Raw genomic sequence first — 10,540 nt, forward strand, 5'->3', positions numbered from 1 at the left:
GTCTCGCACCAAATGAATCCAATTCTTCCATTAACTTCCTCAACCATAACACTTCAGTCAACTCACTCTTGATTTCTCTAAATTTCCCTTTTGCACTTGAAAGAGCGACAACCTTCTGTTTTTGTTTCTCCAAGTAACAAAGTTTCCACCAACGAAGGTTTAATATCCTGACGTGGATCTTTTGTCTATAGTGTTTGTGTAGCCGTGAATATCTAAATGGACATTTTTTCTTAAACATAATTCAATGACTTAACGTCCGTTTCAAATGTCTCATAATTCTAAAAGCAGCTTCAAGATGGCCTGTCTGCATGAACTGACTAACTACTCCGACTATAATGGCAATATTAGGTCTGGTGTGAGATATAAAAATCAACTTTCATACCAATCGTTGATATCTTTCTGAGTTTGCCAATTCAGCTTTGTCTACAATCTTCAGACCATGGTTCAACATCATAGGAGTCTCTATTGGCTTGCAGTCAATTATTCCAATGCTAGTAGACCTAAATTGTTTTATTGTGATTAATAAAGACCTCTTTTAAACCTAATCACTTCAACTCTAAGGAAATACTTCAGAGCTCGGAAGCCTTTCATCTTGAATCCCAAGGATTTGTTTTTCTTCAATCATTTTATCTCCTTTCGATCACTCCCTTTAATGATTATATAACCGACATAGATTATCATACTAGTAAACTTACCTCACTATTTCAAGAAAAGTGTGTGGTTTGAGTTGCTTTGGTGATAGTCATATGTTTTTCATGTCTTCGCTGAATCTTCCAAATAACGCCCTTAAAAGATTGCTTTAAACTCACTAGAGTGATCCGTTGAAATTTCCATGTAGACTTCTTTACTCAACTCGCCATACAAGAATGTGTTGGTGATCCATAAGAAACCTAAGTCATTTAGGTGAAGTGGAGCCCTATAACTCCAACTACAAACACAAAAATCGGATTTAGAAACAAATGGGAAGTGACTCTTATCTCATCCCCCTATTCTCCACTTCGCCGGTTTATAAAATCGGATTTTTAGACCAGTTTACAAGACCATTAACTTTATTATAGCATTGTTCACTTGTAATCAATTTTCAGTGCTAATGCACACACCTCTATGCTTGCAAGTTGCAACCCCTAATGATGTTCTTATATTAACTAGAAAAAAAAATATATTTGATGGTGCTTGTGAATTTAACTTGGACGGTAAGTAAGAGTGTTGCTTCTATAAGATTTGGATTGCAGTTAATAGAACATTATCAAATTGTAATCAAATTCAAACAAAAAGGGTCTTCTGTTTATTTCGGTGTCGGAGCCCCATTTCTCAAATCTCCTCAACCACTAATCTCACTTTTAAGTTTTAATCACTCACTTAATTTTCAAGTACTGTCAAATTACAGCAACACTAAAATAACATTTTTACTTGGAAATTCAATTATTATAATATTTTCCAGTTCTGATCCTCACACGTTTTATTTAGAGCATCACATTCCGGTTGTTGGGGAATAGACTGATCGGATTTCAGATACTTCTTTTTACCTGCTCTACTTCATCTATTTCAGTCATCTGAAACTCGGCTTCTCAGGTATACCTTTTTAGTATGCCTAAGAATATTTTTTTGTATGTATAGGTGTAGTGTATGTTGTATAAGCATTGTGCGGTTTGATATGACCGATTGGTGGTGAAATGGAGCAGATCTAGGGTTTGGAATAGCTGATTTTTCTTCTACTGATTTTGATGTTGATGTTTTTGTTGAAATTGTGCACGTTTTTATTTGAAATGCTGTTGCTTCTGCAGCGGAGCTGGATTTGGCGATTTGGCGTCAGTGTTCTGTTTCTGCTGAGTTAAGTTGGAGGATTCTAATGAGGTATGTGAATGTTGCTTCTTTTTTTGGCTTTAAGTGATTAGTTTGAAGGAAGTATGATGTGTGTTTGATAGTAGATATTGAGATACTGGGAAAACATAGTGGAGTGTGAAGATGAGTGAAGGCAAGAAGTATCAGCTGGGGACGATTGGAGCGTTGAGTCTTTCAGTGGTTTCATCTGTTTCGATTGTGATATGCAACAAGGCACTCATTAGCACTCTTGGCTTCACTTTTGGTGAGATTTCGATGGTCCTGATTTATCAACTTATTGTTGAAGTGAGCTTTGCTGCACTGCTATGCCTGTCCAAAATACTCTCTTCTTTATGTTCTGTTCTAGCTTATATTCAGAAGTTGCTTCGATTTTCTAGGCAATTGATATGTGGTACACTATCTATGTAGTTAAATTGCAGTTTATTATGAGAGTGTAGTCAAACTCAAATATTTCAGTTTGTGAAAAGAAGATAGATAGTCTTTTACTTATTCAACTTGTCCAGATAACTTTGGTTTCGTATTCCACATTTCTCTTTTCGTGGTTCTGATGAGGTATCCTGTAAATTTCTAAAAACGATCACATGTTTGGATAAGAAAACATGATTTGAACGCCCTGCCGTATTTTAGCCAGATTTAAGGACACTAAATTATGTAGACAGTGTGATGGTACTTTCTCTTTTAACTTATTTCAAACTTAGCAAAGAATGCCCACCTAATGCTTGGGTAACTACAAAAGGATGTACCTAATTTTGTTTTCCATCATTTATGACATGTGACACCTAATGTGGCAGTTCCTAATTAAGTGTAGCAAATCTGTTATTAATAGCGAAAGATCAAATTTCACACGTGTTGCTTCTTCAAGTTATTGGAGGATATTAAACATATAAGGATAGAATTTGCGATTAAAGGTGTGCTCTTTAGCTGTCTTTCTTAAAACATCATGCCACACTAGAGAATGGAGCTCATTCTAATTTATTGGTTATTGCATGAAATTCGTTGACATTGAGATTTGGACGACTGAAACTCTCTTTTGATGAAATGTTTTTGAGCCATTACACTAATACCACGATCTTGCCTATCTATTATTGCATGTGGCATTTCATTTTTGAAGTCACTTATATTTTGTGATTGATTGAAATTTTTCTGATGATTTGTCTTATTAGTTACAGAGAAAACACATTGGTATTTGAAATTTTTTTATCCATCTAGCTGTCTCTTCCTGCAACCTGCTTGCTCTAGCCATCGAAGTCTAGTTTCACTTTTAGGCTCTTGAATCTAACTTTTGTTTTCTCCTGTTATTTTACTTTTGCAGCTACAACTCTTACTAGCTGGCATCTTCTTGTTACTTTTTGCTCTCTTCACATTGCTCTATGGATGAAATGGTTTGAACACAAGCCTTTTGATTCAAGAGCAGTCATGGGATTTGGAATTCTTAATGGAACATCCATTGGACTTCTAAATCTTAGCCTGGGTTTCAACTCCGTTGGATTCTATCAGGTTAGTTTATGTTTAAAAATTCAAGTTCTGTTATGCAATTTAGGATACTAATGAGTTTTATTTGTATGCGGAAATCCCTCAAGATAAGCTAATCATCTTATAAAAATAGTTTTTCATGTGCAGCATAAGTAATCACTATCCCATGTTAGGCGAAGTGCAAAAGAAAAAGTTTGAATTCTTTCTCCTGTACAGATAATAACCATGCCCTTAAGGACAACCTTCAGTTTCTGTGGATCACATTAGGTTGTCCACATAAGAGATTGTACCACAGTCTAGTTCATTCAGTTGCATGAAATAGAATATAACTTGGGGTTGGGGCAAACAGATTTAAGTTTCTTAGTATAGGTGCTTATGAGTATATGTAGATTACAATGAACTGTATTTGATATCTTTGCAGTTAAAGAACATAGTCCCTTCAGTTTCCATGTTGATAGTGGTTGAAAGTTACTTTTGGAAGCTATATCTAACAAACATAAATTTTTTATATTGGTAGCAATATTCTACCTTCCCTCTATTTTCTCTAACCTATTTCAAAATAGGTTAAGTTCTTATAATCTATGGCTTATGCTTTTCAGATGACAAAATTGGCAATTATCCCATGTACTGTCCTTTTAGAGACTCTTTTCTTCAGAAAATTGTTCAGGTTAGATCTTTAAATCTCTCTTCCAGTTGCTTAGTTTGTATTCTTTATGTGTGATATGCTATACTACCATTTCAAACCCTTTCTTTTACTATCAAGTCACTTTTTACCTTTCTTTACAGTGTACACTTCATATCAAATAATAGAAAGAATTATCATAAATTATAGAATTCCCTGTTGGATCATAGATATATTGGTAGTTTACAGGTAAAAAAAAAATACTATTTCCTGGTCATCAACACAAATAAGTATTTTTCAGAAAATTATAATTGCTGGCTGGCATTTGTCTAGTTTGAACCTGTTTTGATTCCCTCCAATATATTTAATATGGATTGACCATATAGTCTCTATTTCCTTGTTGACTATGCACAAGATATACTTCTTTCGTTAACTCTGGTTTAGTTCCTAACTTCCTATGGGGTTTTGCTGCTAATATATTTTTACCTCTGTTTGCAGTAGGAATATCCAAATTTCACTAGTTGTTCTTCTCTTGGGTGTTGGGATTGCAACTGTGACTGATTTGCAGCTTAATGTCCTGGGTTCCGTCTTGTCCCTGCTTGCAATTGTAACAACTTGTGTTGCACAAATTGTATCCTCAGCTATTTTATTGCAGTTTTACTCTCATGAGGTCTCCTCATGGAAATTTGAGATAAAAAGGCAACTATAATTTGGTTATTCTCGAGTCCTCTCTGGCTGTAGTGGCAATCTCAATCATTTATTTCCTTTTTGGCTTATTGATTTGTCAACAGTTTTATTTTGAGTTTTTGGGATCTTAACATGATACGCCATTAGATGACAAATACCATCCAGAAGAAGTTCAAGGTTTCTTCAACCCAACTTCTGTATCAATCTTGTCCCTATCAGGCAATCACTCTTTTTATAACTGGACCGTTTGTGGATGGGCTTCTGACGAAGCAGAATGTATTTGCTTTCAACTATACTCCTCAAGTGCTGGTAAGAACTGAAACTTTTCCCTTACGACAGGCAATCTGTTTTATTTGTTTGATAATATTCAGCACGTAACTCTGTTTTATTTTCCCTTATGACAGGCATTTATCGTCCTATCCTGTTTAATATCAGTTTCTGTGAACTTCAGCACCTTTCTTGTAATCGGAAAGACATCACCAGTTACTTATCAGGTCCTAGGGCATTTGAAAACGTGCCTTGTTTTAGGCTTTGGGTATGTTCTTCTACGAGACCCCTTTAGCTGGCGGAACATTTTAGGAATCTTGATTGCTATAGTGGGGATGGTGCTGTACTCGTATTGTTTCTCTATCGAGAGCCAGCAAAAGGCCAGTGCTGAAGCAGCACAAATTTCCCAGGTAACCATTTTTTCTCTCTTACTTGTCTGTGTGTGTGAAATGTGCTGAAAGCTGATTTTGCTGACTATCCTGTTTGTGTGTGAGAAGGCCAAGGAAGCTGAATCCGATCCCCTAATAAGTGCTGAAAACGGTAGTGGAATTCTCGCTGAGGGGGTTGGTGGTGCAAGGGCTCCGGGATGGAACTCAAACAAGGACCTGCATGCGTGAAACTTAGGTAGCATCGACTCGATTAAATGGTCCGCATGGAAGCAACTGTGGCAGCGATGAAGATGTTGCTGCAAGGCACCACCATACTTTGTATTTTAATAGATTGGAACTTTATATCTACCTGTAGTAGAGAGCTGAATGAGTTTTGTATACTCTTTCCGGTTAAACAGTTTTGTATACTCTTCTAGGTGTGCCAATACAGAATAGATTCTCTTTCATTCATCAGCTTCCAAGCTACTGTTGCCCTAATTCGCACTTTCATTGTATAATGTTAAATATTTTATAGTAGCTTCGTTTCATTTTGATTGGTAAAAGGGAAGTCCCTCGAGTCCAATATTTCAAGTTTATTCACAAAATGGCTATTTTGGGAGATGCAATTGTTGTTGACTACCTTGATATGTGATGGCTTAAATTTGTCCCAAATATCTTTTAAATTGGGTCTATAATATTTAATTGTTTAAATCAGGTTTCTCCAACATTAAACAACAAATTATGTAATACCTACACTGCGCCATCCAAAAAAGTCTTTGTTTCTATTTCTGTCTATTTACGAAAGTAGTCTTCTAAAATAAAAATTTTCTTTCATTTTATTACTCGTCCGTTCCCTATTAATTGACACGATTAGACTTTGCTCGGATTTTAAGAAATATAGTAAAGACTAGGTGGAAAAAGTTACTTCCTCCGTCCCTGAAAATTTGTCACTTATTTCCTTTTTTTGTCCGTCCTTAAAAATTTGTCACCTTTCACTTTTACCATTTTCGGTAGTGGACCCTACATTCCGCTACTCATTTACACTCACAATTTATTATAAAACTAATATATAAAAGTAGGACCCACATACTACCAATTTTTTCAACCCACTTTCTATTACATTTCTTAAAACCCGTGTCAAGTCAAATGGTGACAATTATTAGGGACGGAGGGAGTAGTAGAATATGAGTCCTAATTTTATATGTTGATTTTATAATAAAATGTGAGTGAAATACGTTAGTGGAATAATAAAATGTGAGTGAAATACGTCAGTGGAATGTGGGGTCTATTACCAAACTTAGTAAAAATTAAAAAGTATGGTGTTAATTGATTGGAGATGGGAGAAAAAAAAGAAAATTAGTGTCAATTAATGGGGGACGGATGTGGTATGTTATTAAAATTCACTTTGTATCTTTCTATCTCCTACTCCCTTCGTCCCACTCTAAGTGAACCATTTTTCTTATTTGGAATGTCTCACTCTAAATGACACGTTTATAAAAATAGAAACATCACTCTCTCAATTTTTTCCCTTTCTCTTACTTTATTCTCACCACTTAACTCACAAAACAACGCTACATAAAATCCCGTTTAGGAATATAAATGCACCACTTAACGTGGAACGGGGAGAGTATTTTACTAGTACCCATTTTATATATATTGACATTTTTAGTCGATCATAAATAAAAAAATAAAGCGTAAATTTCAAAATTAAAATAAAAGAAGCATCGTTGGGCTTCTTTCTAAGGGCCCAATCTGGAGGTCCATGATATCAACCATATAAACCCTCAACTTCTACCTCCCACAGAGTACTAACCCTAAATCCTGAGTGAGCGCCTCCGCTTCCACAGAGAAAAACCAATCAGCCAAAGATGGTAGGGATTTCGCTAATTCCTGTTTATCATTCTCATCTTCCGCCCTTCAAGGTGTTAAATTTATGTTTTCCATTGTTGTAGACATTCAAGAGAAGGAACGGTGGGCGCAACAAGCATGGCCGCGGCCACGTCAAATTCATCCGCTGCTCCAACTGTGGAAAGTGCTGCCCCAAGGTTTTATTTTTGTATAGATTTTCGTTCTCCGATTTCGAGATCTTGTTATTTGCTTTGGGTTTCGTTTATTTTTGTATGCTAATAATTTGAATTGGAAGGTTGGTTTTATTGAGTGTGATGTGTATTTCGTTGTTGCGCTACTGATCGTTTCTAATTTGTTTGGAATTTTTTGCGTGTGTATTCATATGATGGTTGAAGTAGTAATATCAGTAGTTCAATAAATAACCACTATTATATAGGGCATGCCACAAAATATTTACTGTTCAGATCTCAATTTTTATGCAAAAACCATATACTATTATTATTATTATGCTGTATTAGATTTATTTATGGTGACTTTTAGTCACGGTCCGTATTCGAATCCTGATATTAATCAGAAGGTCTCATTTTACATTTGGTTACAAAAAGTATTTGCCTGATAGAATGATGTATGCGTATGAAGTTGTAAGTATGAATTGCTTTTGGTTGCTTAAAATTGTAAATCTTGATTAGCAGTATGTATTAGTATCAGAGAAATTGTATTTATGCTGAGTTTTACAGGACAAGGCAATCAAGAGATTCCAAGTCAGAAACATTGTTGAGCAAGCAGCTGTCAGGGATATCCAGGAAGCTTGTGCTTTTGATGGTAAGCTTTTCTCTGTCCTTTTTTAAGTTTCTTGTTGGAGTAATCACATTAAATTCCCATATTTTTCTCCGAGAGTACCCAAAAATTAAAGACAGTTGCTGTTATGCCTTTTTGTTTGATGCAGGATACACCCTTCCTAAGCTGTATGTGAAGGTGAACTACTGTGTTTCATGCGCCATTCACTCGAAGGTGGTGAGGGTCCGCTCTGTTACTGACAGGAGAAACCGTGAGCCACCACAGCGTTTCAGGCGCCCAAGGGTTAGTTCCCATTACATATCTTCAGCCTACTACGTATATTCTGGCTTGTTCACATTTTGTGTACCTAGCTCAAGTACATGTCTCATTTGTATTTTGTGGTTTACATGAGTATCCTTATGTTTGGTCCTGCATACATTCTATTTGCTCCTTTTAGCTTTTACAGGGCTTGGTTCATGTTACAAATAACAATATTTATGTCTTTAATGTAATACAAAGAAATTCCAAAATTAGATTAGAATCATTCAGTTAATCACTGTATGTATGAAGTTTACATGAACCATTCTCAGTGCTATTTTCATTCTGTATCATATATTAATCTCATCCTTATTGGGGATAATGTAATTTCTTTGTCTAATTATGCTTCTAACTTATACTTTATGGTTTTTGACCAAGTGTTTGCGATAGTTTGAACATCTGTTGTTTACTTATATCCTGGCTGTTTTCCATGTTGACAGGATGACCTTCCTAAACCAGGACAGCCTCCTCGTGTTGGTGGTCCACCAGCTGCTGCCCGCACCTAATTATTTTGCTTGCTTATTTGCTGCTAGACTTCCATGCATTTCTGTTTTTTATGTAGTTTGGTGAAGACATCTGATCAATGGTTGATCTGCAACTTAAGTTTTGAATTTTTTAAAGTTTTGTTACAATGAGACTTTTTATATGAGCAGTCCGCACTGTTTTATGACATAATATACTGTGTTACCATGGCTTTGATTACGCATATCTTTCTCTCTAGTTATTTCAAAGAATCTGATAGATAAGAACTGGTGATAGATAAGAACTGCTATAAAGTATAAGATCATCCGCAGTGGTTAAAGGACGGTGTCTGTCTGTCCGTACCAGCAGCACGGCACCCGCTGTCCGCTGCTGCTTGATGCATCGACTAGGTCCGTGCCAGTGAGCAGCTGACATCGACTACGTCCGTGTCAGTGAGCAGCTGACTTGTCCTCTTCTGATTGGCCAATGACAATAACGTTGGAAATTTTTTTTTTTTTTTTAAAAATTGGATTTTAATTAAAAAATAAAAAAATATTTTCTCACCTTTAAAAAAATTATATCTGTTTTCTCATCACTTTTAATTTTTTTCCCCTAAAAATTCACATTTTCATTTATAAATACTTCTACATAAAAAATTTCACACCATGCTATACAATTCTTATCTAAATTATCTTATTTCCATTCTTACAATTCTCAATCTTTCTTTGAGAATGGCGGGTGGGCACCCGAACCACCCGTACTTAGAGAGGGAGGGAGCGGCGGCTCTCAAACTCCTTCTGTTCCTACTCGTGGTGTCCGCACCCCGTACACTCCGGGGGAGATGGATCAATTATTCAAAGCGTTTTTGTCTATCTCCGAAGATCCGGAGATTGAAACGAACCAATCCGAGGACCATTTTTGGTGGTGCATCTGTCGCCGGTACAATCAAAACCAGCCGGCTGGAACAATAGAGCGCAACGAGAGTATGTGCGCAATGCCATATACAGAGTCTACGAAGAAATCCAAAAGTTCCAGGGGTATTACCTCCAGAAAGAGCGGTCGGCGGGGAGCGGCAGAAGCGATGTCGACATCATCAGTGCCCCGTTTGCGACCTACCAATCCCAACACTACAAACCGTTCAAGTACCTCAATGTTTGGTAGGAGGTGCGTGTGCATCCGAAGTATAGGGGAGACGTATCATCCTCCTCTAGCTCCTCCGGAAAACGGTCGAGGTCGGTATCCTTATCTGACGCCGGCTCCGATGAGGTGTCCACCCCAGCTCGCCGGAGCTAACTTGGGTAGCCCCGACGCCGGTCCGAGTAGTTCCCAACCCCGGCTGCAAGGAAAGAAGAAGTCGATGGCCAACCGCCGTCGCGCTGCGACTCTATCCGCCCCCGCTCCCTTTGTGCCACCTCAACCCCCCACCAACTCGTTGTGGGGGGGTTTTGACTCAACTCAATTTGGCCGATAGGTCAACTATGACCCCCCGAGCAACTTCGATCGCATGTGGTAATGATACGGGGTCTCCAAAGAACATTAGGGGTAGAGCCAGATGAATAGTCTTCCACGGGGTATTTTTAGCCTTTAATTATGTAATTTTTAATTTTTAGAATTTTAATTATGTAATTTTTATTTTTTAGGAGTTTAATTATATAATTTTTAATTTTTAGAATTTTAATTATGTAATTTTTATTGTTTTATAATTTGTAATAGTATTCCGGGTAATTTTAATGCATTTTAATATTGTGGAAATGTTTTTATTTAAATTGAATAATAGAATACTGAGACCCTTGAGCTTGTCCTTGCGGAAGAGCACGGATGTGGGTGTTGTGCTTTTGCCTAAGGACATGGAGTAAAAGTGGGTCCGAACCCACAT

The 10,540-nt window shown here is 36.8% G+C and overlaps 2 protein-coding genes across 3 annotated transcripts; both read left to right on the forward strand.

Annotated features, from left to right (window-relative positions):
- The first annotated feature begins 1,302 nt into the window (after positions 1-1,302).
- LOC121811506 (UDP-xylose transporter 3-like) lies at positions 1,303-5,822 on the forward strand. 2 transcript variants are annotated; one of them, XM_042212382.1, is made up of 9 exons: positions 1,303-1,572; positions 1,785-1,854; positions 1,929-2,086; positions 3,155-3,339; positions 3,915-3,982; positions 4,436-4,568; positions 4,772-4,933; positions 5,029-5,301; positions 5,389-5,822. In XM_042212382.1, exons 3-9 carry the CDS (start codon positions 1,966-1,968, stop codon positions 5,506-5,508), a joined length of 1,062 nt encoding a protein of 353 aa, XP_042068316.1. In that variant the 5' UTR covers positions 1,303-1,572; positions 1,785-1,854; positions 1,929-1,965; the 3' UTR covers positions 5,509-5,822. The 2 variants fall into 2 exon arrangements, with proteins under 2 accessions (XP_042068316.1, XP_042068317.1); XM_042212383.1 differs by having other exon boundaries at positions 1,324-1,572; positions 1,926-2,086.
- Positions 5,823-7,006: 1,184 nt separating this feature from the next.
- On the forward strand, positions 7,007-8,877 carry LOC121742734 (40S ribosomal protein S26-1-like). Its single transcript, XM_042135977.1, has 5 exons — positions 7,007-7,130; positions 7,212-7,304; positions 7,845-7,929; positions 8,054-8,187; positions 8,643-8,877. Exons 1-5 carry the CDS (start codon positions 7,128-7,130, stop codon positions 8,706-8,708), a joined length of 381 nt encoding a protein of 126 aa, XP_041991911.1. The 5' UTR covers positions 7,007-7,127; the 3' UTR covers positions 8,709-8,877.
- Positions 8,878-10,540: the final 1,663 nt, after the last annotated feature.

This window comes from Salvia splendens, chromosome 7, assembly GCF_004379255.2.
Source record: "Salvia splendens isolate huo1 chromosome 7, SspV2, whole genome shotgun sequence".
Taxonomy (NCBI): domain Eukaryota; kingdom Viridiplantae; phylum Streptophyta; class Magnoliopsida; order Lamiales; family Lamiaceae; genus Salvia; species Salvia splendens.

What these genes read in the sequence shown, in the direction of transcription:
- LOC121811506 (XM_042212382.1), top strand. Translation starts at nt 1,966, where the DNA reads ATGAGTGAAGGCAAGAAGTATCAGCTGGGGACGATTGGAGCGTTGAGT. An exon ending in TTCTTCAGAAAATTGTTCAG is followed by an intron (nt 3,983 to 4,435) that starts GTTAGATCTTTA and finishes CTCTGTTTGCAG; the next exon opens with TAGGAATATCCAAATTTCAC. An exon ending in CAACTTGTGTTGCACAAATT is followed by an intron (nt 4,569 to 4,771) that starts GTATCCTCAGCT and finishes ATACGCCATTAG; the next exon opens with ATGACAAATACCATCCAGAA.
- LOC121742734 (XM_042135977.1), top strand. An exon ending in GGAAGCTTGTGCTTTTGATG is followed by an intron (nt 7,930 to 8,053) that starts GTAAGCTTTTCT and finishes TGTTTGATGCAG; the next exon opens with GATACACCCTTCCTAAGCTG. An exon ending in AGCGTTTCAGGCGCCCAAGG is followed by an intron (nt 8,188 to 8,642) that starts GTTAGTTCCCAT and finishes CCATGTTGACAG; the next exon opens with GATGACCTTCCTAAACCAGG.